General features: G+C 46.6%; 1 protein-coding gene across 1 annotated transcript; it reads right to left on the reverse strand.

Moving 5' to 3' along the window:
- Window positions 1-11,939: 11,939 nt before the first annotated feature.
- On the reverse strand, window positions 11,940-25,146 carry PTS (6-pyruvoyltetrahydropterin synthase). The gene is made up of 6 exons (XM_078600709.1): window positions 24,809-25,146; window positions 18,425-18,504; window positions 16,220-16,242; window positions 14,893-14,949; window positions 13,473-13,543; window positions 11,940-12,816 (listed from the first exon to the last, which is right to left on the reverse strand). The coding sequence occupies exons 1-6, from the start codon at window positions 24,892-24,894 to the stop codon at window positions 12,693-12,695; spliced, it is 441 nt and encodes a 146-aa protein (XP_078456835.1). The 5' UTR covers window positions 24,895-25,146; the 3' UTR covers window positions 11,940-12,692.
- Between the last annotated feature and the right edge of the window lie 1,841 nt (window positions 25,147-26,987).

The raw sequence follows: 26,987 nt of genomic DNA on the forward strand, positions 1-26,987 counted from the left end.
GAGAGAGAGACCCTCTGTAGAAAGACAATATTCTGGCCTACTCTTTCACACTGGAAAGATGTCTTGACAGAGGTGGCACTCTACCACACCAAAAACAAAGATCCCCCGCACAGCATTAAGAGACTGTTGGGGCAAGTGCTGTTAGCGAGCACCTATGAAGGCCGGCACGGCACACGAGGGGGTGGGTGGCCAGCACCACGCCCGACCTCCTTTGTCTCCTCAGTCGCGATGTTTACACACCGCACCAGGTACTCATTTAAGGCTGAGTCGACCTAGGGGGAGGAGGCCCAGGACCGGTTCAGATAATCGTCACCGGTGTTGGCCGTGAGCGGGAATCGAACTCGGGTGGCACCACCGCTCTACCCCACCACGTCACACGCGACCCACTACTGATCGACTCACCGTGCTCGACCCACACGTGGTGGACTAGAGGCGTGGGTGATTTGGGAAACGTGGATCAGGAGCTAGAACCGCCAACCTCTAAACTGTGCAAGTCCGCACTTTGCTCAAGCATGAACGCCACGGCAGAGTGAGTTTCACTCACGCAAGTTCAGCCTGATTATGATGCAAACATTGCTCCACAGTTACCTGAAGTTTAATGTAGCCTGCTTGTATGCATTAATTATACAGGCAACGTTTAAAATATTCAAACTGTTAACCTCTTCCTTCCCTTCTATCAATTCCACATTCCCCTTAGCTTGTTAATTTACCCTTCTGTCAACAGGAATGTTAATACGTTCATTACGAGCCTAATGACGCTGCTAATGTTCCACAGCCCTTGAATTTTTAACTTCCTATTTTAACTTGTAATATAAACAATTGAGCACAGCTGCCGTGTAACACTGGCAGTTATTGCGACACGGGGAGTTGGCTGTCCTTGATGGATCCATTAGGGAGACATTCGGAACAGGGCTACCATCCCCTTGATACCAGAGGTATTTGCTTGGTAAAGGGAAGGCCAAACATGGGGCATTGTACACATTGCGACATTCTCCCCGACAGCACTTGCTCACAGAATGCTTCCGCTCTGGGAATATTCGTAACACGTTTTAAATGTACTGACAATGCACGACCTTACAATGTATTCGTTGCTGACCGAAGAATTCACCGTGCGGTCGCACTCGTTACACACAGCGCGCTCGCCACAAATGAAGCACAACACCTGCGCTGATCTCTGCAAGGAAAATGAACGCTCATCACGGGGCCATCCTCGTAGCAGCAGCGGCTGATTGTGGCTGGCCGTCGAACAAAGACGGCGACGGTCACCGCATCGCGAGCGTTTTCAGATGCGCTTCTGCGGCCGTCTGGAACGCTCTTGGTTCCTTTCCGATATTAGGATGCCAATGGAGCTGTGCACATTTAAATCTCTATTGAAAACTCATTTCTTGAGAACTGCTTTTGGTGTTTAGTTTGTTGTCCTTCCCCCGCACCTCTGATCAGCGCGGTTGGCTACGTACGGTGCGAAAGAAGTTTAACACAGATATATAGATGAATCTTCCAAAAATGAGAACATTCATCTTCAAGATCATTGTTTAGAGAACAATGCCTGCTAGATTGAGTTTTTCGTACATGTATATTTTTTTACTTGTGAGGTCAATACATGACGATGATTCTGAATTTTTATATTCCAGATCAGTGTTTAAGGAACAATGCTCACTGAATATTAACATATGGAAATGCATCGTATAAAAGTAAAGGTGCAGCCCTGCAATTACTTGGTCACACCACTGCTGGTAAAAGAGCATCCACTATAGCAGGGACAGAGGTTGGAATACCCTCACTCTACCCCACAACACACGGCCTGCCGATCAACTAAATTTTTAGATACACACAGTATATTTTGTTATTCTCGTGTAGTCAATATACGATCGCTGTCATTTTTAACGCGTTGACCTCAAAGGCCAAATGTAAAATTTAGCAGCTTTTTAAAATATGCTGGTGGGCATCCCTGGCCAAACTGATGCATTAAACAGTAACCTTAGTCTGGCCATGGCTTAACGGCAATGTCTAGCATTTGGCAAATTGCTTTTTATCCTGTTTAAGTAATCAACCTCAGAGTGTTCTTGTTAAGGGGTCCTCATCCAACACTGAACCTGTTACCATCGCTGTTCCCCAGGGAGCTCTTATTGAGCTCCTGCCCTTTCGTCTCTACATCAATGACCTACATTCTATTACACCACGTGTACGAGCCTTGTGCACCACGTGATGATAACGCTCCCCTCTACAAACCCGATCTCCTCCATTGCCATCTCACATCTCTTCAAATGTCCATTTGATATCTCGTACGAACCGTGACGATGTCCAAAAGCTACCATAAAAATGCAACAACACTGACCCCCACCCGTCCCCTCGTGGACGATTTTTCAGAAGGTGTTCACGCTCGCATTGATATACACACATCGATTCCCTTAGGCTGATTGGATTGTTTAATCACCTTCTAAATTCTGTAATGTTCCTGGTGAAACTAATCTTTTATTACGACTTCTTTGTCCGACATCATCATGAGTTGCACACTTTTAAGAAACTTAAACCACTACAATGGAAATGAATGCAAATTAAAAAAAGCCTAACAACCGGAATGAACCCTTAACGTAGTCACATCTCCCTCTCACACCATTCCAACCTCATGCCAGATTTTTCTACAGACGCTGTTTGGCAAGGGGGTGTGGGGGGGGGGTTGTTTTACCAAGTTTGACCATACTTCTCCACGCTGGTTACCGATTAGGCTTCCATACCTGTCAACCCCTTATCAGTGCCCTACCTTATTACATACACATTCAGACATTATTGGTCACCCCTTGCTCCATAGAAATCTCAACGTTCATCCTACAAAGCCCCATCACGTGCAGGCCGGATTAACATTGTGTAGGCCCCTGGGCTACAGGTACTGTGAGGCCCCCAGTAATATTTTCAAAAGGAAAACAAATTTAAAGAAAAATAAAATTTATTTTTACAAGGCTAACAACAAATAAACTTCAGCATTCACAATTGAAAGAACTTTTCACTTAATCTCTGAAGACCCCTCCAGCTGGCAGAGGCACCTGGGCTGCAGCCCCTAAAGCCCCCATGCCTTAATCCGGCCCTGATCACAAGGAAGACACACAAACAGATAGACAATAAAAGGGTTTTGCCCGTATTGAAACGGCTGTATGCCGTATGGACTTGCAAATTCGATTTGCATGAACAAAAATACGGGGTAAACTGTGTGGGTTGACACGGTGTGGGCTTTGCGTGGCAGACCGACAGACCCTGAAGGTCCAGCGACGTGCAGAGTAGCTCGACACTTCTCAAACAGCGGGGCGGAGATTGCGGTTCACTGGATCATCCGTGTCCCCGGTGTGGAACCGATAGGTGGCATGAGGTGAATACCAATCCATCACCACCCTTCTGCGAGCGTGGGTTTGGTGAGCGTGGGTTTGGTGAGCGTGGGTGTGGTGAGGGTTTGGTGAGCGTGGGTTTGGTGAGCGTGGGTGTGGTGAGTGTGGGTTTGGTGAGCGTGGGTGTGGTGAGGGTTTGGTGAGCGTGGGTTTGGTGAGTGTGGGTGTGGTGAGTGTGGGTTTGGTGAGTGTGGGTGTGGTGAGGGTGGGTTTGGTGAGGGTTTGGTGAGTGTGGGTTTGGTGAGTGTGGGTGTGGTGAGGGTGGGTGTGGTCAGTGTGGGTTTGGTGAGTGTGGGTGTGGTGAGTGTGGGTGTGGTGAGTGTGGGTGTGGTGAGTGTGAGTTTGGTGAGTGTGAGTTTGGTGAGTGTGGGTGTGGTGAGGGTGGGTGTGGTGAGTGTGGGTTTGGTGAGTGTGGGTGTGGTGAGTGTGGGTGTGGTGAGGGTGGGTTTGGTGAGTGTGGGTATGGTGAGTGTGGGTTTGGTGAGTGTGGGTGTGGTGAATGTGGGTGTGGTGAGTGTGGGTGTGGTGAGTGTGAGTTTGGTGAGTGTGGGTGTGGTGAGGGTGGGTGTGGTCAGTGTGGGTTTGGTGAGTGTGGGTGTGGTGAGTGTGGGTGTGGTGAGTGTGGGTGTGGTGAGTGTGAGTTTGGTGAGTGTGAGTTTGGTGAGTGTGGGTGTGGTGAGGGTGGGTGTGGTGAGTGTGGGTTTGGTGAGTGTGGGTGTGGTGAGTGTGGGTGTGGTGAGTGTGGGTTTGGTGAGTGTGGGTTTGGTGAGTGTGGGTGTGGTGAGTGTGGGTTTGGTGAGCGTGGGTTTGGTGAGTGTGGGTGTGGTGAGTGTGGGTGTGGTGAGTGTGGGTTTGGTGAGCGTGGGTTTGGTGAGTGTGGGTGTGGTGAGTGTGGGTTTGGTGAGTGTGGGTGTGGTGAGGGTGGGTGTGGTAAGTGTGGGTGTAGTGAGTGTGGGTTTGGTGAGTGTGGGTTTGGTGAGTGTGGGTTTGGTGAGTGTGGGTTTGGTGAGCGTGTGTTTGGTGAGGGTGGGTTTGGTAAGGGTGGGTGTGGTGAGTGTGGGTTTGGTGAGTGTGGGTTTGGTGAGGGTGGGTTTGGTGAGTGTGGGTGTGGTGAGTGTGGGTTTGGTGAGCGTGTGTTTGGTGAGGGTGGGTTTGGTAAGGGTGGGTGTGGTGAGTGTGGGTGTGGTAAGGGTGGGTTTGGTGAGGGTGAGTTTGGTGAGGTTGGGTTCTTGAACAAGGGGCAGGTGGGGGAGGGGCAGCTTGGGTTCAGTCACAATTTGCCACTGATGTTGGCCGTGACCAGGAATTCAGCTCAGCTCACTGGTTTCGCGGTATTATACTCACCACAGTGCTGCCACTCTACACTGCATCTAATCTAGGTAAGATTTATAAATATTCGTGCGAGTGGTCACTATTTCCTGGCAGTGAATACAGTGAATTGCAGCATTAAACACGATGAGAGACATACTACGTGGAAAACATATTTTAAAATGACAGCTATATATATGATCCACTTAAATATGTCGTCACTTCCAGAGTCCAAATCTCTACCAAATCTCAGCATTGAGCAAAAAGGATGAGGAAAACAAACATGAATATTTTAAAGAAACCTCGCATTTATTTACACGGGGGTGACACAGATGTGCCCAATGTCAAGATTACTTTTCGTAGGTGCTTTTTGAAAAACATTTAGTAAATTGGTTTCACCGTTGGAAACAGTTTAAACATCCTTCATTAAAACATAAAATACGACTTTCAATTCAGAAACAAGTGTTTCATGTCGCCGACATCATCATGATCATCATCGTCGCTCGCAACTTATGTATACCACACCTCCCATGCAGTGCACGTCAGGCATCCTTTGGCAGTCTTCGCCTAGGGGACCCCCTGTGGCAGCTGTCGCTATGCAGCACCCTGTGAAAGCAGCACTGGCCTGCTGCGTGTGTAGCGTTGCGTCTACAATCGATTAAATATTGTTTACAAAAAAAACCCCATCATTAATAAGCTTACGACACACGTATCGAACCGCGTGTGTAGGGAATCAATACGTTTTCATTTGTATATCATCGCTAAGTTGGTGCATCGAAAAATCATCACCAAAGTGTCTCAACACTTCTTCAGGCCGCTTCTTCGCTGGCAACGATTGGCAGAGTCCACTGCAGATTGTCTGGCACGTGGTAAGAGGGAGGCCCACGCATGCAACGAATTCACACACAAACGGGGTTTTGGAGTTTCACGAACGTGTGTGATGCACCAAGCCCTTGCCCCGAACAGTGGGGCTATTACATCCCGTGTTAGTCACTGTGGCTTGAACCACACACTGAGCAACGTCAGTCGGTGCGGGTTTAAGGGGTGCTTGCAGTGGAGAGGGGGTAGTGGACCCAGGACCAGTGCAGGAAGCACTCACAACCACCACCACCACCACCTCTTCTTCGTACGGCTGATGCTGATGTAGAGCCGCGACTGTAATTTCACGTGGAGGCAGTTGAGTCCGATAATAATTGCGCCAGGAGTCGCGGAGAGCGTGGCTGTCACGTCTGCTCTCTCCAAGCGGAGCTCTCTTACTCTCTCGCCCATTCCCTTCCTCCCCTCCTTCCCATCCCTCCCTGGCCCTGAATCCCCCACGTGTCCTCCCTTACGGTCAACTCGTTCCTCGGCCCTTGCACGCTCACGTCATCCCAAGTCACCCTGTTATTGCTACCGCTTTGAAAACGATGCAAAGCACCTCGCGCGAAGGCGCTATTGTAAGATAAGATGCCTCACTTCGTATTTGTGAATCTGGCAGAGTAGCCATACATTAAATATTACGTTCTGAGTCGCACACGGGAGATGTATAAATGTTTAATTCGTGCTTCGAGCATCCGCATCTGGCTCACCAGACACTGCCCGTGGCTAGGAATCTAACTCGAGATGTGGGGGTTCCAACTGCACACACTCCTACGCCATTCACCCCCCCCCCTAATTTATTATTTCACACGAAAGACAATTTTGACGCTTCTGGGTTGAGTATCTCATCAGTATTGACCTTAAATCTTGACTTAAAGCTTTCGTGACTGCAGGAATTCATATTATTTGGGTCTTTCGGTAAAGTCACGTAGATAGGTTGAAATACATTTTTTTCTTTTATTTATTTTATTTGAACCTATGTACGTGACTTTACCGAAAGACCCCAAGAATAATATTGACCTTATAAATGCAAACCAGTTGCAATTATTCGGAGGAATTGAGAACACGTGAAGTAAAAAAAAGACAAAATACTCAGCCAGCTGTCATTTAACAACACATTAAGAGAATGACAAATGGCGTCAGTTTTATTCAATGTTTATATTTTTTCTCGCAATCTCGGTGGTATAGCTGCACAGTCATAGTGCTTTAGTGCGAATCAAAGTCACTGGCCCACTTACAAAATGTGCTGCAAATTATGCTTATTGTTGATTAAAATAATCGAGCTCCAATCTACAATCCATGAAACTGCTTGAATACAAAAACATTTATTTTTTACTTCACACTTAAAAAAATTAACCCGTAAAAACAAAGTTTTTCACTATAAATCCTTTATATGCGTGTTCAATGGGCCACAACCCAGCCCACATTGGTCTTTGAAACGGGCGGCTAGTCATCTCGTCCTCTGACTTGAGATGGCTGCCACCTATGGGTCAGATGATTGTCTGCCACCATTAAGCAATTGGTAATTAAATATAAAAACAAATTCCTAAAAGGTGTAACATTTTTGCATTTTTTTTTTCACGATAATACATTGTCACGCACAACGAGTAAGTGTGCAAAATGTCAGCTCGATTGGATCACGGGAAGTGGGTTAAAAAACGACCGAAAGCTTTGCACGGTCGTAAGCAAGCAAGTGAACTTAATATAAAGGATTTAAAAACTCCAACACAAACAAACCTAACAATGAAGACTGCACACGATGAAGAGTGCTTTGAGTACTATCTAACCATCCTCAAGCAAATGCCAATGAAACCCAGCTGGCTATTTCAAAGGAATGGGATATTCTCATTTATCCTTAAATGTCGATAATGTGCAACACATAAATGAAACATCAATATTTAGAACCGCCCTCTCCAGTCCTGTGGAAGTGCCTTAAAATGGTCCCACGTGACTGTTTCGGCGGGAGAGAGAAATGTTGTTTAAAAGTGAAAATGCTTTGAACTAATTTTGGTCCATCGAGGATAACACATTCCTGCGGAGGGCGCTGGTAGGAACGTTGGGTTGCTCGGTCAATGGCCAGGGTCAACGGCGGCGTGGTGTATTCCGCAAATATGCCCGACTGTGGGGCCGGGCACAAACCGGCGTGAGTAGGTTAAACGTTGAGTTTTATATGGGCACCACGGGGTGACCAGCCCCTCCACATCCAGCCCCACCCCCCACTCAGCCCCTCCCCACCCAGCCTCTCCCCATCCAGCCCCTCCCTCCCCACCCATATTTTCATCCTGAGGTTAACATTTCATCCTGAGGTCCAGGAAGTTTCAGACATTCGTGTGATCCACCGAACCTCACTTCCTCCACAGGGCTGGATCACAGGTAACGTGCATAGCCACCACCGCCCGGCTAAATCAGTAAATAAAGTTTACAGGTACCACTTGAAATAATAGCATTTTTTTTATCGTACATTTAATCATAATTGCACATTTAATCACAAAACGTTATAATTACGACATAAATAACATTTTAAAGGTGATTTTACAGATCTTTTCAATTCATAATTTAATAATAATTTATTTAAAGCAATCACATGAGCATAACGTGTCAACATTTTCCAATATATTTTGAAAAATAGAGTATCGTCACATTGACAAGATAACACTGTTTGAGACATACTTAATAATGGTCGATCATGACAGCCTAATGCACGAATACAATTACATATTTTCACCATGTCATACAATTTATTGTCAAATGACAACCAAAATTCAGGTCTAGGCATATTCAGGCCCATCACATCTGCTTCGCAATCACGTGCACATTAATCAATGGTCGTGAGAATAATTTAATAAGCTATAAAGGGAAGCTTTACCAAGTGAGCGAGACGAGATTGTGACTGTCTTTCCTCTGCTTTATATATATAATAAAAAAAATTGGTTCGTCCGTTAAGTGTTGTCTAACTTTCTTCCCTGTTTCTTTAAAAAACTCTGCCCTTCTGCTATTTGTCACTTATTTGACTGTGTTTCTGCTCGGGTTATTGTTTTCTTCCCCTTTCAAAGTCTCCTCTCGAGGGGTCTGCACACGCTCAACGTTTTACAAACGTTGCCCTGCTTGGATGCCTCCCCTCCTTTCGTGGTTTTGCATGCTGCTAGTAAGAAAGCGCTGCTTGTCGGCGGGCATGCGGGTTGTACACGTTTGGTGTGGCACAGCGTTTTAGGTGTTTAGGCTCCAAAGGAAAACAAATCCTCGGTTTGTATATTTAGTGTGACGTCGGCCATGTTTAGTGCATATATGCAAAGCACTCTGAATCTGGGGAGAGTAGGGAGAGACAGACAGAACATTCAAGAAGATCGAAACTGCTCTCCCATTAAGAAACCAAACAGATCACCCCAAAAAAATTGTAACGATGTGCAAACGCACACACACACTTACGCGCTGACATGCGGGTACAAAGGGCACGTGCCTAACACCAGCAAAGGCCTGGCAGGTGGTGTTAGCATCGAGAAATGTGCACACACGGGCAGAGAGTGGCGAATGTGTGCTGGGCATGCCGGGCGCAGCAAGCACAGAGGACTGCAGCAGGGATGTGCAAACACTGCACATTTGCCAAACTTTGCCGTTAAGGCGAGTGGCAGGGCCGGCGTAACATCGAGTTGCTCAATGTGTTTTGCAAAATGATGCGTTGTGCAATGTTCAAAGCATGCTGGTGGGAGTCTGCTGTGTCCACTTCCCCAGTATCCTGCGCTTTATCCATTGTGCAGCTGACAGCAACACACATTGACTATGACAACGATTCATCCTGGTAGGAACCTCCTGGTTACACCAGCCCACAGGGGATTATTGTGTCCGTCTGTCCGTCGTTCAGGGAGGGGCTGGGTGGGGAGGGGAAGGCTGGGTGGGGAGAGTGGGGCTGGGTGGGGGGTGGGAGGGGTGGGGCCGGGTGGGGAGGGGCTGGTCACCCCTTGGTGCCCTTATAAATCTCAACGTTTAACCTACTCACGCCGGCTTGTGCCCGCCCTCACAGTCGGGCATATTTGCGGAATACACCACGCCGCCGTTGACCCTGGCCATTGACCTAGCAACCCAACGTTCCTACCAGCTCCCTCCACAGGAATGTGTTATATTATCCAAGGCAAGGGGCATTGCAGACGAGCAGTTTAACGGAAAAATAATCCTATTATTCACGATTATTGCAAATAAATACTAAGTTGCTTGAAGAATGAAAAGAAAACTCCTCTTGCCAAATAAATATCCTTACTCATGACAGGGTCGCAGATATTAGGGGTTTTAATCTCAATTTTGGAGCTTTCGTGACTGCAGGAATTATTCTTTGGTTCTTTCGGTTAAGTCACGTATAAAGATAAAATAATAAAATAAATAATAGCATACTACGACGTTTCGATTGCAACACAAGCAATCATCATCACGTATAAAAGAAATAGCAACAAAAATCTAACCAGAAAACTATAGACAGACACACAAGCAGACATGTCTGTAAATGGTTGCCAACCTTTCCGGAACTGCTGATCGCTTTAAAAAGGATGCACACGGACCACCGTGTTACAGACAATACTTTTACCAACATTAATAGTACCCTAGATCGCTGTTGTCTGCGGCGGTTTCATGGGCCACGTCCCAATGCCCTTGGGAAATCGTTCTTAATGCAGTGTCCAAATTAAAAGATGTGCAGGTCCAATCTGGTCAATGTGCTCATTTAAAGGCGATTAAATTAACCGCTTGCCAGCAAGTGCAGACTGCTATGTAAAGAAGCGATACCAGTTTGGAATTCGATGGAAATTACTTAACTGTTCACCGATGTCTTGCCGAGTGGAGCTGAGCTTGCTCAATGTTGAGCCGAGTCTTTGGTTTCAAGCCATTCACTTTGGCCTATATTGTTATTATTAAGGAGCATTTGAGGGTGAAAAAAACAAGACGTTTTATGCACAATTGCCCTTGCATGAACTTTCATACGCCTGTTTTCGAGCTCCCGCTCCCTGCCTCTAAGCTGCTTGTGGCTTAAATGTTCTGTTCGCGCAAGGGCAAGAAGGGTGCAGTGCCACTGCTTCCACCAATGGGGCTTTCGTGGTCTTTCCAATTTGCCAGAATGGCCCTTTCTAGCCGTAACGCTAAAGGTTTGCAGGTGATCGTGCCGGCGATTTGACGCAGCATTTCGCTTCAGGCCCCACATCAGTGTTCTAAAACGTGTTAAGTATAACACAGAGGGGTCTGTGTCCTTAATAATAAAATAATAACAATAATGAAACCTTGAATTGCCACGCGAGACAGCGAGTCTGTGTACAAAATGTCAGCTCTCGATTTAAAGCTTTCGTGACTGCAGGGATTCATATTCTTGGTTCTTTCGGTAAAGTCACGTCGAAGGGAAATAATACAATTTTATTTAATTCCCTTCTACGTGACTTTACCGAAAGAACCAAGAACATAAAAATGTCAGCTCGTTTAGGCTTCGTAGACCCGAAGACATTAAGCGTCAAAGATTTGAAAAAATATAAACAGAGCTAGTTAAATAAAAGTGTGTAAAAAAATCATTAAACACAGTACAACATTTTCAATACATCACAAGACTGTACGTACCTGGTGCTCTGTCTAAAAGTCACGCGATAAAATCATTCGGCGAATGACAATCGTGCGAAGAACGAGGCTCTCGCGCATTTTTTTTTGCTTCGGACATTGCAGGCTGCAGCCACCACACAGAGACGATCACCCCTCTCTGTTTCCTGTGTTGCTCCCGCTATGTATCTTGGTAATATCTGTCTGCTAATATGTCTGTCTATAGTTTTCTGGTTAGATTTTACGTCGCTATTTCATTATACCTGATGATTGCTTGTGTTGCAATCGAAACGTCGTATTCTATTATTTAATTTAATTTATTATTTTATCTTTAGACGTGACTTAACCGAAAGAACCAATTAATAATTCCTGCAGTCACGAAAGTTCTAAAATTAAGATCGAACCACTTCTACGGGGAAGTTTTAAGCTTATCTTTTTTTCTCTCTCTCTGGCGACTTGTTTTCTCTGCCTGTGTCCTCTTTAGAATGTTCACACTCAAATTCTAACTTAGCAATCTTTGAAATACGTAATCAACCAGGCTATGCGTTAATTGTGTGTTGACCGACCCTCTGTGTTGTATTACATTACATTTCGATATTTTACTAGGTTATTTAATTTTAGTGTGTCTTTCTCCTGATTTTCAGGCTTGCTTGCCGTGTAATCGTTCTTGCAGCACCAATTGATATGCTAATTTTTCTCTAACCCCCCTCCCTCTCTCTGCCTCCGCCCCCCCTCTGTCTATTTAAGGCCACCACACAGAGACGATCACCCCTCTCTGTTACTTGTGTTGCTCTCGCTATGTATCTTGGTAATATCTGTCTGCTAGTATGTCTGTCTATAGTTTTCTGGTTAGATTTTATGTCGCTATTTCATTATACCTGATGATGATTGCTTGTGTTGCAATCGAAACGTCGTATTCTATTATTTAATTTAATTTATTATTTTATCTTTAGACGTGACTTAACCGAAAGAACCAAATAATAATTCCTGCAGTCACGAAAGTTCTAAAATTAAGATTGGACGATTATCTTTTAACGCGCGCCCGTGCCTCAGGAGTCGCCTCGGGCTCCTTTTTTACACGCTTTTATTTAATCTTCACCCTCACTTACAAAACCCGGGGTCTCATTGTACCACGCGGCCAATTGTGCGCCTACCTGTGATTACAGCCCATTTATTTATTACCCTTGTTAATCCGGAATGACGCCCGGCTGGCGAATATACACCCTGCGAGCGTTTATTCGGTATGGGGGTCGGGGGGGTCATGGCGCCGTGATCCCCTGACCTCATGGTCTGCTCTTCTGGCTTAATATTCCACTCCAGCCCCTCCTGATGTCGTGAATGACTCATTGCGGTTGGCCCGGTGAACCGCAATGTGACCTGTCCTGTGAGGGTCGGCCAATCTCCTGGCACCAGGAAACCATGGGACTTTCCTCCTCGGATGAAAACCCGTCGTGTCAGGCAATCCCCCGCCAGGACACTCCGTGTGTGCGCTGCGTGTGTGCGCTGCGTGTGTGTGTGCTCAGTGTGGGGGCCAGGGGGGAGTCGCGGCGTCTGCAGAGTTGCTTCGGGGCTGTGGCACGACACGGCTCATTCGCCGCGATAGACCACCACGTTCTTGTCGGTCTCGTGGATTTTCACCTCAAAGAGGGAGCCCTCCGGCAGAAGCTTCCGCAGGTTCTCCCAGACAAACACCGCCACGTTTTCAGTCGTGCTGTCAATTTAAAACACGAAGAGAAATGTTCAAACTGCCACTGGGCACTACCGCAGTGTCACAAGTTAGGGTTGCCACCTGTCCTGGTTTTTCCAAGATTGTCCCCTTTTTGAGGAAGCCGTGTTGAGAGAGATATATACACACACACACATGTCTTCCTGGCACAATAAAATTTTCATTTTTGTCAGTTGCCTAATAATGCACCACTCAGGATGACATGTTGACAGGTCCCTCTCCCGTCTTCTGATACTGGGAATATTCTATCGTCTTTGCATGACATGTCCCGGCTTTTTGTACCTCAAGAGGTAGCAACCCGAGTCACAATACATGGGAAGTACTGCACTGCAGAGGGCACACATCTCTCAGCTACAGGACTAAGAAAAAAAAACACCCCATGTTTTATTAAACACCTAGTTTTAAAACAAGAGCCACCAAGATAATGTATTCCTTATTTGAATGCATGAAACAGAACACATTCATTTCATCCATTCCTTTTATGTAGACGCATGCATGCATTAAATGGCCTTTAATCAGTTTCTGATATCCATGGTTACTTAAGGGCTAATGTACAAACAGCACTTGTGCCATCTCGCAAAAATATTATACCGTGTGCATGCACTTACACTATTACAAGGCTAATGTGAATATTGCATTACCTTGGAACATCTTTAAAATAAGGCACATCCTTGTCCAAATTTTTGTGGTCCATTGGGTTCATTATAGCTTCCTGCAGACAAGCCACAAACATTGCAGGGGTTAGTACACTGAAACCATTATATAGGTGTAGTGGGTTCCACAGAGGCGCACACTCGAACTTGGAGGCAACGTGTTTATTCTGAACACAGCAGGGTAACTATATTCTCGGACCAGGTCAGTTAACACACTGGCTGGTCCACGGTGCTGTGCGCGAAGACCGAAGATCAAAGACGTAGCCCGGCGGGTTCCATTCCCAGAGACAGCCCCAGAGGTCGCAACCGGTACCCGATACCCGTACCCTACCCGATACCCGGCTACCCGTACCCGGCCGGGTACGGGTATGGGTACCCGTTTGCAACCCTGGTGCAGCTGGGTATGGGTAGACCGTGAGTCACTGGTGAGTAACTGTTTGTCACTCATTTCCCAACGTATTGTCTCTTCTCACAATTCAAGTTCCTAGAATCAACCCACCCGCGCCTGCAACATGGCTTCATCCCAGAGGTCACAATCAGGTACCCGATACCCGTACCCTACCCGTACCCGGCCGGGTACGGGTAGGGTACAAGTACGGCCGGGTACGGGTACGGGTACCCGTTTGCGACCCTGGTGCGGCCGGGTACGGGTACGGGGGGTAAGGAATCAAAACCCGTTTGCGACCTCTGGACAGCCCCGATCGGGGCCTTGGGACTCGGCCTTTATGGGCTGCGGCGTGGCCGGGCTTCACCCTTGGCCACGCCCCTTTCCAGATCCTTCCCGAAGACTCTGGGCACTACATCACGTGTCCCTCTCCCCTCCTTTTGGGCCCCCCTTGCCACCTCGTCCGTTCACATGCCCTCTCGGGTTCACCCAGACTGTCATGTCCTCAGCCGACCTCTCTCTTACTGTCACCAGGACTATGCACCCTAGGGAGCCCTTCCATGCCGTACTCACTCTGGCGTTAGAGAGAGGCTTTGCACATACAGTCCACTCTTCACTCGAGTGACTCCATATACGTCACGACATAGGTAAAAGGGGTAGCCCTGCAACTGCCCGCTCACACCAATGCTGGCAGAAGGGGCACCAACGATAGAGGGTTCGAGAAAGCACCCCTAGAAGGTATTTTTGGCCTACTCTTCCACGCTGGCAAGACGTCTCGGAAGAGGTGAGAGTACTCACATTTTATCCCACCACAAGGGGTAGAGTGTGCAGGGGGGTTTAATAGACGTGCTCTAAGCAACGACCTCTGGATGGCAACTCCAGCGTGGTAACTACGACACCACGAGCAACTGTGAGGGATGGCGACGGCTTAGAGAGGCCTTCATATCCAGCAGTGGAAAGAATAATGACTGCTGATGATTAAAAATAAAAGTGTAAAATATTACCGGACTACAGTATACTCACTTGCATAGCCTCTTTTAAGTCAACAATGTTCATGACCATTCCGGTGGCATGGTCAATCTAAACAAAGGAGAAACTGAACATGAGAATGCACTTGCCAATAATGTATGTCAATGATAATAAAAAAAAATACATGTGGTTGCTCTTAAATCATTCACAGTGTTGTACATTGCCACGTGTTCTGACAGGCCTTAATGCGAGCTGGGAACTCTATCCAATCCAACTCTTGAACCCAAAAAAATCTATGTTTGATTCACACAGAGACTTAGAATCATCATTATCCTCCTCTATAACGACCAGAGACTCTCCCTCCGTGAGGTCAGAGGCCTGCCGTACTTCACGAGTCTGGAGTTCTCCCCTTTCCTCCTCGCCATCATTGATGGCGATTATCTCCAAATGTATTTCTTTCAATAACTTCTGCGAGTTCGACGGGGAAGACCTGAGCCTGGACTGAAACAGGGCCAAGGGCCTCAGACTGGAGAAGGGAGATGCAGACTACAGGAGCCAGCAGTTCAGCAAGGATTTAATTTAACACGTTCGCTTACACGACCAATATAATTCATGACAGGTTTTCGGGTTAGAGTGCATAAATGTGTCATTAAACCCGCCACCACTCGACGCAGCCAATTAGTAAGGGTTGTCACGTAAAAAAAATGTGCCAATTCGTTACAAGTACAGCACACCGGTTTGTTGGAGAGTAAACCCACAACATTTACAATTTGAATACGACGTTTCGCCAGTGATTAAAAACAAGCTTCATCAGGCGATAGCCACAAATCTTGCTTTCGCCAGATTTAATTATCAGATGGAGTCCATGCATTGTATGTAACAATCGTCAAATCAAGGTATCCTGCAATTTATCGCTTACTCGTACATCTACCACGCGTCACGCTTACGGTTCGATCAGCTGCAGGCTGCACTGTCATTGGGAGAAAGATATGCGACCACATTTCACCACGCAGGTCGCTGCGGCTTGGTAAAGATACCCGACTCGCACCCAGGTGCCCACCAACCACTGTGGGGTTCTTCAAGCACACAGTTCATGGAGCTGTAAAGCAGCCCGGTTATGAATGTGATGGATAGAGCAGTGGCATCGTGGTTAGCGCACTGTTCTGTGAACCCGGCATTCTGATATCAATTCCCGGTCACGGCTGGCATCGGTGGCGAGTGACAATCTGAACCGTCCTGGGCATCCCATATCACCAACCCATATTGACTAGCTTGGTGAAATATGGTCAAACACACAAATAATGCCCCTCACAACGTGGCATCAATCCAGCAGAAATTTGACAGGAGGTCTGTAAATTATTATATTGTTGTTATCACTTACCTTTCCACGCACAGTGACTTCAACTGAAAAAAACAAACAATGCTCATTAAAATAAAAGAAAGCATTTTTAATTATTATTTTATTATTTCCCTTCTACGTGACTTTACCGGAAAAAAACAATAATATGAATCCCTGCAGTCACGAAAGTTTTATATCGAAATTTAATGCTCATTAACTGAAACATAATTTTGAGCAGAGGGATTTATACAGTATTTTAACTACTTGTTACATTTTTGGTCTATCACCCTGGCAAAAAACGATACTCTGCATAAATGTGGTCTTCGTTCTGATATCACTGGAGTTCTGTACTTTTAAATCTAGATTTAAAACCAATTTCTTTAGAACAGTTTTTTGTGTTTATTTTGTTGTCCTTCCCCTGCACATCCAATTAGCACGGTTGGCTACGTATGGTGCGAAAGAAGTTCCAAATTCACAATGCAATATTCTAATTTTCATTGCGTTGGAAAAACAATCAAGCTGCTCTTATCCACAGCAGTGTGGGGGGTGAGCATGGGGAACCGTATTGTAACACGGGGTTATACCGCAAATTCACTCCCACGTTTTTGCGGGAAAAAATCGTGGAAAGTCACAGATGAAACAAATATTAAAAGGGGCCTTGGCTAATTGTAGTTTTTTTACGTGTGATTCTACAACAGCAGAGAATTAGGCCACACAAGTTGACAATTTGTGCTTTGCGCTGGGTGAAAAAACTAAAACAGCTTTACATCTACATCATGGGACCTCCTTTGCCAGTACCAAAATATGATAACAGGTTTTTCCCCTTTTTTCTGGCAACAAAACAGGTGTTAAGATGTTAAAACACCAAACTGAAACCTTTTACAAAAAAAAGGGGAAAAAAACCTATTATCAGTATTCTTAGGTTTTTTCGGTAAAGTCATGTAGGTAAAACATTAAAATGAATGAAAGTAAAATAATGTTTTACCTACGTGACTTTACCGAAAAAAACCTAAGAATATGAATCCTTGCAGTCACGAAAGCTTCAAATCTAGAACCTATTATCAGCTTTACATCTCGTGTGTAAGCTAAGTGTGATATGCCATCAGAAAGGTTGCTTATTTCAATGCCTTTTCGTGGCATGGTTTTTTGGAACCTGTACAATGGAGTATCACTGTGAGTAATGTGAACATGCTCGTGGAAGTCTTAATGGTAGTAAATAATGCCTGCGGCTCCAGCTCAAGACACGGCGCATGATGTAAAGGTCTCTGGTTTTAAAGCCCCCCCCCACCACACCAATTAGAATCTTCATAAACCAAAATGGCTTTGCATATATAATAACCACGATAATAGTCAAATCTAAATCATCTGGGATAACGGTGGGGGGGGGGGGAAGGCTTGAACCAGATGAAAACGTGAATATGTAAGGAAACTGAGATGTGTTGCATGGACGTGTCATCTGTTTAGAATGTGTCATCTGTTTCGATTGCTTTTTCGAGAAATCGGTTGATGCGGTACACCGAGCGATGGGCCAGTGATGAGTGGGGAGCAGCTATAATCAAACCGGAGCGCGTAGAAACTTTTTAATTGCAAGCAGGGTTAATCTGCAAACTGGATCATCTGCCCTTGGATAATTGATTTAATTGTAATCATGATTTTAGATTTAAAGCTTTCGTGACTGCAGGGATTCATCTTCTTGGTTCTTCGGTAAAGTCACGTGGAAGGGAAACAATAAAATAATAAAAATAAAACATAATAAAATAATTCTCATGACGTTTCGGCCACAACGCAAGCAGCCGTCCTCAGGTGAAGAACAGGTCTGTCGGAAAGACAGCGTCTGAAGACGGCTGCTTGCGTTGTGGCCGAAACGTCGTGAGAATTATTTTATTATGTTTTATTTTTATTATTTTATTATTTCCCTTCTACGTGACTTTACCGAAAGAACCAAGAAGATGTAGTCATGATATTAAATATACGTAAAATGTACGTGTTAACATTTTGACTGATAAGACACCGTCAAGCCAGACCTAGACCACGAGTGCTAAATTCTGATGTAATTAATAACAGATTCTATCCAGTATAATTGCTATTTTGTTAGGTTCTTATAAAAAATTATATTAAGTGGGTCATAAACAAGAAAAAAATTACTCTGCCACGATGTTGCAGAGTTTATGGTGTAATATAGTGTAATTCCCAGCAATATCTCGGCAAATATGTGCATTGCAAATTAACCCAAACCTCCAACTGTACCTTTATAGTTGTGGCCATGGCCGTTTTGGTTGTTGCACTTTCCGAATATTTTTAGGTTTTCCTCATCCGAGAGCAGTGGGCTGCAGTGAGATTGAACAGACAAGCAGAGGTTTGCAGTGTAAAAAAACAAAAAAACGTTCTCTGTGGATATATATGACAGCTGTCGCTCAGCAAGGGCATACAAAATAAAGCACGCCATTCGTAGCGTAGCCGGTGAAACGGTTGACACGCATGGCTTGTCCATCAGAGGTTTTTGGGTTAGATTGCGCAAGTATGAATGCGTCGATAAACCCGCCACCACCCGACACAGCCAATTAGTAAGATTTGTCACGTAAACAAAACGTGCCAATTTGTTACTAGTACAGCACACCGCTTGTGTGTTGGAGAGTTAACCCACAACATTTACAATTCGAGTGCCAAGTTTCGCCAGTAGATACAACTAGCGTCATCAGGTGACAGCCAGAGTTTTCGCGCACGGCTTTCAATCCAGAGCTCAACCGTTTTGATCTCCCGGAGTGGCAGTTGAAACCATTGGCAAATTTCTTCAATGCCCCGGCCTCTGCCACGCGTGAAAAGCGGCGACGGTGGACGCTGCCCGGCGGAGAGCTGCGTTGGCGGTTCGAATCCAGCGGCCGTCCTGATTAATACTGCGTTGCATGTAACAACCATAAATATATATATGCCCAGTCTGCTTCACAGTGGACGTTAAAGATCCCACCTTGTTTTTCTTTCCTAAGAGTAGGCCATTGTATGCCGACGTGATGGTCCAAATTTGGCAAAATTGGAAAAATACCCTCAAATTGCTCAATTAGGATTATAAATAGAAACTATCCCCCTTCCCACACTCCTCTAATAGGCAGAGCACAAAGCTTGGCAATTTTGGCTGCCTGCCAGCTTCCTGTGATTTACTGCCACTAATGAGCTGGATGGACTGAATAGCACCATCTCGTTTGTGACCTTTTTCATGATGTTCTGATGTCCTGTCTGCTGAGCAGTCTAAGTGGGTACATCAGGCTGTGGTGTGGAAAAGTGTGGGTTCTCTCACCTCTTGCCAGATGTCCGGCCAGCGTAGAATAGTAGAGCCAAAATAACTCCTCTAGCGGAGGCCCTTCCACCAACAGTGGCATGAGCAAGCAAATTGCAGGGCTGTGCCTTTATCTCTTACCTACTCATAGCTAAGCCTAAACATCCATTTCCATTCCCACAGTCTCACACTTTATAGTAAATCATTCAATTTGGACAGGTTCATCAGCATTAATTGGCTCATTTATCCATGGACTTCCATTTCCTGTCCTCATGGGCCTTATTTGTTAACGGTAGTTTTCGTCCAAAAACTTGGCGAGAAAGCCTTTGCCATTCATCCTCTAGCGAGATGCAGCACGTAGGCAGTTCAAGAGGCTGTGTTATTTCTGCCCTTTGCATCCTGACGTCAGAACACTCGCCCTGCTAATCAATCAGGTTCCGTTCAACTCACACACGTGTAGCAGAACTTTTTTTTTTTACTTTCTGACCCGACCCTGCTGGGCATCTTAGGATTTATCCAGGATAAATAAAGATTGTGATTCCGATTCAGCAAGAAGACTGCTGAGAGCCGAAATGTCTGGCGTCGTGCTGAACAACACTTCATACAAACCCCGAAAACGCACATCGGACAAAGCTGTACGGCACAACCGTGAAAGCATAAAGCAGTGGCAGCAGTTTACTAAATTCAGAGTGCTCCTTCTGTCCTCTCCATTCTCAAAACGAGGCAAGCCAACTCTGAAATGAGCTAACAAGCCCCCCCCCCGGAGGTGATATTTTACGTGATGGAGGGAACGTAATGACGTAAGTGGACACCACGGTGATTTTTCTCAATGCAGCCTGACTTGTAGAATGAAGATGACCACATATGGTAATCAGACTTTTTTGTTCCCATTTCAGTCCAACTTTAGTTACCGTACTTTTGCTGTCTACCGTTCCATCAAGTAAGCTGCATTACTTTTTCCATAAACAAAATCAAAGTAATCCATATACAGAATGGAACACCTCTGTCTAATGGCAATCGCACACCGCATTATACCTCACCAACGGGGCGGTGGTGGCTATGCACGTGACCTGTTTGGTGGATGCCACACGTTGCTGAGCTCTGTTGGCATCGAGGTGCCCATCATACCCTGGATTGACAAGAAGCCATACAGAAAAAACGTGGACTCGTCTCCATTTTTCCTTCCGTATGAATACGCTTGCATAGGCTGGTAATGCCTTAATATATTGAGGACTGCAGAGCTTGGGTAGCCGTTGGTAGCCGGCTCCTAGCGGGTTCCTTGCGCCTCCGAGCGAATATTGTGCGGCGCATTGCAAGCCGATGTCGTGTCATAAAAAGGCGATGTACAGACATCGCCCTGTAACTGCTTGCTCACGCCACTGTCGCCTGAAGGGCCTCCGCTAGGGAGAGCTCTAGAAAGCCCCTCTATAGGGTATATGGACATATTCCAAGCTGGCTAGATGCCGTGGACGAGGTACCCACACTTTTACTCGCCACACGTGACCTGCCGATCAACTGCGGTGTCTACCAATGCATCAAGTACCGGGCATTTAAACCAGAGACCTCTGGATTGCAAGTCCAGTCTGCTCACCAAAACCCCATGGCAATACCGTACGTAAAATGTGACATTTTGAAATGAACATCACGATTAGCGAAGGTCTATCCACTGCTTTACCAAGGTCACCCCACGCCTTTACAGGGTTTGGCAATGTACTGCGGCACTGCGTACGGAAGAGGTTAGTCTGTTTACATTTAAGAAAAAAAAGACTTAATTGTGAGCTATCGCGGAGCAATGGCAGAGGCGGAGAGGGTTGAATAAGGAGAGTGGCAGAAGGGAGATCGAGGGCAGGCATATTAAGGGGTGGAATCAGGGGGGTTGAGGGGAGGGCTTAATTAGAGTAGGGTGGGGGGGCAAAATGAGGCGAGGAGTGGGGGGGGGCAGTGGGATTACTTATGGGAGTGGGGAGGAATTGAACGGGCGAGGGAGATGCAAGTGAGGTCGACAAAGGAGATTACGTACAGCGTGATCATAATTGTATTGCGGCGCCGCTGCTGAATTTCAATGTTGCTTCAGTTGAAAAAAACATCCCAATCGGAACGTGGAGTCAACGTGGCCAGTGGTGAACGTGAATTCGTGGGGCTGTATGAGGCCGCACTTTTATATTCGTAAGGAGTTTTAAGGGGGTTGGTGGGAATGGGGTTTTGTTGGCCCCATTTGTCTTCCTCTGGCCAGGTTGAAATCTACGTCTCTCTCCAAATATCAGTGTGTGCTCCCGTCTCTACGACTCCTTACCCAACCGGAATAACTGGGCCATTGTTGGATGCATTATGGTTGTATTTTGGGCCAATATAAATAGTATAATTTGCTTGAAGTTGGCACGACACTGGCATTTGGTCAGAGAACACATGGCTACCGATGTTTATCCAATGTTCAGCAGATCATTAGTCCAGGGTTGTCACTATTATGCCATCTATATTTTAGCATTGATTGACATTGCAATTGGTTACAAAGTGAAGCTACTTTGTGTAATCTATGTGCTAGGGGCATGTCGAAATCATCACCTGTTACTGTATATACTTTACCCATTTTAAGGCAATGTTGTTCGGTTTTTGTACTTTTAATAATGACTTGCGTTTGCTGTTTTGACATTAACACAGCACAATTAATATTGCACAACTCTCTCAAACTTGGATTAAATCCTGAGCTGTCATTCTCAGCCTGTGGGCCGTAAGGCTGTGGGATGTTGACCACGGCGCATCCGCAGACACGGCGATCTAGAGTGGGGTTTAATGATGTTGGTGCATGGTTGTCTGCGAAAACAAGTTGAGGGTTGACTGGTGCACGAGTCCAAAAAGGATGGGGACCACTGATCCAGACATGAACCACATAATAGACGGGCACAGTGGCTTCCCACTGACTATTACGTGGCCTGCACAAATCTACCCCGTGGCCACACCAGGACCGCAACTACACTCCACGTGCCTCACTGTGGGGTCAAGACACAGTCCTGTTCCTCCAGAAATGCGGGTGCAAGCTTTCAATTCACAAAGAGCTTCCACCGCGAAGAGATGTACAACTCCAACTCTGGGAATCAATTGAAAGACACCACGCGTCAGTGGGGTGTCATTCACTGCACCGTTCAATTGGCTCGGGGATTTTTTTGTGTTTACCTTCGGAAATATAGTTTAGGTTGATTTCACCCTCGTCCTGCGTGCTTGCAAATCTCTTCTCGTGGGGGAGGCTGTCACAAAAACTGTAACGGGTAAACGTCACGTGATGGATTGTCCCCGATAGCTTGGGCTGGTCCCCCGTGTATGCGTGGCTTGTTAGAGCAGGAGCCTCCTTTCGTGACGCCGATTTGGCAGTGGCACTAAACCACAAGCGGCACGATTGCCCGCGTGACTCGATTGGCCGTGTCGGGTGGTGAAGGGTTAGAGAGTTCAGGGCTGACATTTAACCCACGTCCATCCAACCCCAAAAATGAACTGATAACGAAAACCAAACTCAACAAGTTCGTTAATGACACTGCCTTGAAGGCCACATAATCACAACATTTCTTTAGCCTGGAGAAATCCGATGAGCTATGAAGCTCTTTGTTTTTTCAGGGGCGGGTCAGAAAGTTATAATACAAAAAAACAACACACGATAGGCGTGCACAGCGAAATAGGCGACGTTTCATGAAACGGCCCTTCATCATCGCCGATATCCTTTATTCATAGCAGAGGAGGGGGGAGGGGGGGTCTCTGCTACGAAGGGCCGCTTGCCCGAAACGTCGCCTATTATTTATTTCCCATCACCCTTCACGGCCAGTGAGCGGGAGGGAGCGTGCTGCGAGTGCGTGACTGCGGGCAAGGCCAACAAACACCCCGTCGGTTGTACCACGTCGGATTTCGCGACCAATATCATCAATATCATCAATAACTTTGGTGGTGTTTGGGGGGGGGGGGGTGGGTAGGGTTAGATCGCGTAAATATAAAAGTGTGTGCTGAACTAGTCACGTTAATTGGCACGGTCTGTTTTCGTGACAAAGCTTACTAATTAGCTGTGTCGGGTGGTGGCGGGTTTAACGACACATTAATATATTTACGCCATCTAACCCCCCCCCCCCCCATATTAACCTTATGGCGATACGCCGGGGTACCATAGTACCATAGTACTCGGGCTCTCGCATAATGTCCGTGATGCAGTAATTTTTAGTCTGTTGATGGTGCGGCAATCGACTCCTCTCGACGAGCTGTTCACGATGCACGATTCAAAGTTGAAGTTTTCGAAAACGGATTTTGTTATGCTGATGTTTGGCGTTTCGACATCGCGGAGTGGCACTGATTTCGGATTGATTGGTACCCCAGTCGCGGAGTTAACGACACGCCTGGACAAAAATAGTGTTCCAGAAATAACACATTTAATTGCCTTGGCCATTTTGTATTATTTGGCACCCTGGGTTCTGCCATAAGGATCGTATTATGGAGAACTAGCTTTACTACCCGGCTTCGCCCGAGACTTGGATTCTTGTCTTGGATTAATACACGGCCTACGCGGAGGGTGGGGGGTGCGTGATGTCAGCAGGCACAGTGTGTGACGTCGGCAGGCACACTGTGTGACGTCGGCAGGCACACTGTGTGACGTCGGCAGGCACACTGTGTGACGTCGGCAGGCACACTGTGTGACGTCTTCAGGCACACTGTGACGTTAGCAGGCACACTGCGTGACGCTGCCGCATGCAGGTGACATGACAAATGTGACGTCATCGCTCACTTGCCGTGTAAAATATATCCATTATTGCGCCCCCCCCCCCCCAAAATACAAGTCTATTCTAATACGTTTTGCATTGTGTAGTCTGGAAAGTACCCACATGCCAAATTTCAAGTTAAAGTTTGCTGCATGTCGGGAAGTACGCTGAACATTTCGAACAGACACACATTCACAAATGTCCCTTAATACAGATAAGAAGGGACGTACCAATTGGTTACGAGCACGGCTCACCCGGGTTGCGTGTTGGAGAGCAACATCCACACTCCTACGTGGTAAAATCCACAACATTCACAACCCCGCTCACTGACCCCGTCCACACGACGCACGCGCGTTGGTTAAAGCCCTCCCCGCTCCGCCAGTCGCCACACACGTGGCCCGCTTAATGCCCTCGACGCAACGCGCAGCTCACATCGCCGTCGTCCTTGCCTGGGCCACACGACACTGAAGGGGTACAGCAGCAGCAGCAGCAGGCGTGCTGACACGTGGTTACTGTGAGCGCACACGCAACAGGCGAACCCACGTTTCGACGCAGCCATCTCCCACACCCCCAACAATAAGCAAGCAAAGCGGGTCCCCCCTTCGTCCCGTTGTCAACGCCGCTGCTCACCTGTGCAGCCTGTGCGAGGCGCTAAAGCTCTCTAGCCTGGTCACACGCGCGATCCTGCCGCTCGGTTCGCTCGCCGCTGCCTGCATGACGACGAAGGCGTGTTTCCTCTTCCTCCTCCGAGACGGAGGGAGGGAGGAGGAGGAGTGAGGTTCGTGCGGTTTCCACGCCGCGGTGGCTGTGGGTTCCGAGTCGTGGTGGCTGTGGTGGAGACACAGGCGGCAGGCTCCACGCGCATGCGCCTCCAAGCTGCGAGAGCGGCGTCGACGGCTCGGGGTCAAAAGTCTCCCTCGAATCTGTTGCTCGCTCGGCCACCGCCGGTAGAGGCAGCAGACCGAGCAGCTGCAGCAGCAGCAGCGAGTGGAGTGGAGCGTGGGGTGGAGTTGTGTCGATGTGCGTGGAGGGGAGGCGGTCGTCTAGCGGTTTATCGCGCTGCGCTACTACAAAATGCGGCGACCACGAGTTTCCTTGCCCGCTTCACGCACCATCAAACAAACATCAGCGATGATTTTTCTCAACCGGTCCCTGGGTCTCCCCTAGGTCGACTCGGCCTCAAATTAGTTCCCGTTGGGGTGTGTAAACATGGTCACTGGGTAGAGACAAAGGCGGCCGGGCGTGGTGCTTGGCCACCCACCCCCCTGTGTGCCGTGCCGGCCTTCACAAGTGCTACTCATTAACAGCACTTGCCCCAACAGTCTGTTACAGGCTACACGGTCTATAGTACTCAGTGCTGTGCCGATGAGCGGCATTGCTCTGGTGTCACTGCTGAAGCCCTCTCTAGAGTTGGCCGTGCAGTATTTTGCCCGTGCTCAGGTCGATGGTGGCTCAAAGACAATGTAAACAAAAAACATAGTTATTTTTTGTTATATTTTACACGCTTTCTATTAACTCACTCTGTTGTTGTTGTATCCTCAAATATTGTAACTCAATTTTAACCCACTTCACAATGTGGTATCGACTGCAAACTTGGTATACTTATGTCATACTGATGACAATACTATATTATATCATAAATATATTTTTTACAATCTTTTTATATGTTATGTTTCGGCTTGGGTATAATTGTATACAGTAAACTCACGTTGGCTGTAATTGCCCACGGTCCCTTACGTTTTGGCAAGCTTCGGGGCCACTTCCTGGAGTCGTGGAGTTCTTCCATTACTAGTAGGGTACATTTCATTAAAGCGTGTTTTCTAAAAAGTTTTTTAAAACATGTTTTTACAACACATCTGTGTCGTTTGAAAACTCACACCCACTGCTGCAGGCCAGAAGGCGGGGGCCGTCTGACGCTGGGATTTCCCAATCGGTCTTCTCTGCTGGCAGTTTAGATTGATGATTACATTTTACAAGAATTTTAATTTTATTTGACAACGTGATTTTCATTCCTGAAACTAAGTGATGCTCAACGTGTTGATTGTCAGGGCTCAGAAGCCAAACATGGTAGATCCTTGCAGTATTTGGATGGGAGCGTGCCTGGGAATAGACCAGGTCTTGAAGACTTGAATCACGAACAGATGGCGACACATCAACCGATCTGTGTCGAGTGTTCACCTTCCATAAGCAGGACATGCCTACAACAATGGCATTGGTCAACTATCATAATGTAAGGGCTCTTTTCTAAGAGTCGTAAGGCTTAGTGAGGCTTTCCTGGGTAGAAGGGCATTGCAATTAGTATTATAATCCTCAGTGTTGCATTGCAAGATACCATAGTGCTACAGGGGAGACTTAGAGCAGACAATGTGTGCTTTTTGGCAGACATAAGACCCGATTAGGTTTCGAGGCTTTGTGTGATAAGCTAACAGACAGACCATATGCTTTATTGCCTCTTGGGGCAGGCTTGTTGGGATTGGTGAGACTGTTATCATTATGAGTTATGCAATAATGCCTGTGGATGTTACATGGCAATAAATAACGATGGTTGGCTTAGTCCATGGCAAAGCTGCAGAATACATGATGTCCAGACTCAGATCTCCACCAATCATGTAAACTTTTAACAGCGAAACTCAACACATTCCTCAAATACACTGTTGTATTTTTGCTTAGCATATGTAGCTCGTACTTAAACATTCACTAATAATTAAATAAAAATTATACTAAATTGTATTGGCAAAAAGCGTTGACATTTTGACTGATGGGCCTTTCTCAAGGACGATCATGGATGTGAATGCCAAATTGTCACGAA

This window comes from Lampetra planeri, chromosome 1 (assembly GCF_965212315.1).
Source record: "Lampetra planeri chromosome 1, kcLamPlan1.2.h2, whole genome shotgun sequence".
Lineage (NCBI taxonomy): Eukaryota > Metazoa > Chordata > Hyperoartia > Petromyzontiformes > Petromyzontidae > Lampetra > Lampetra planeri.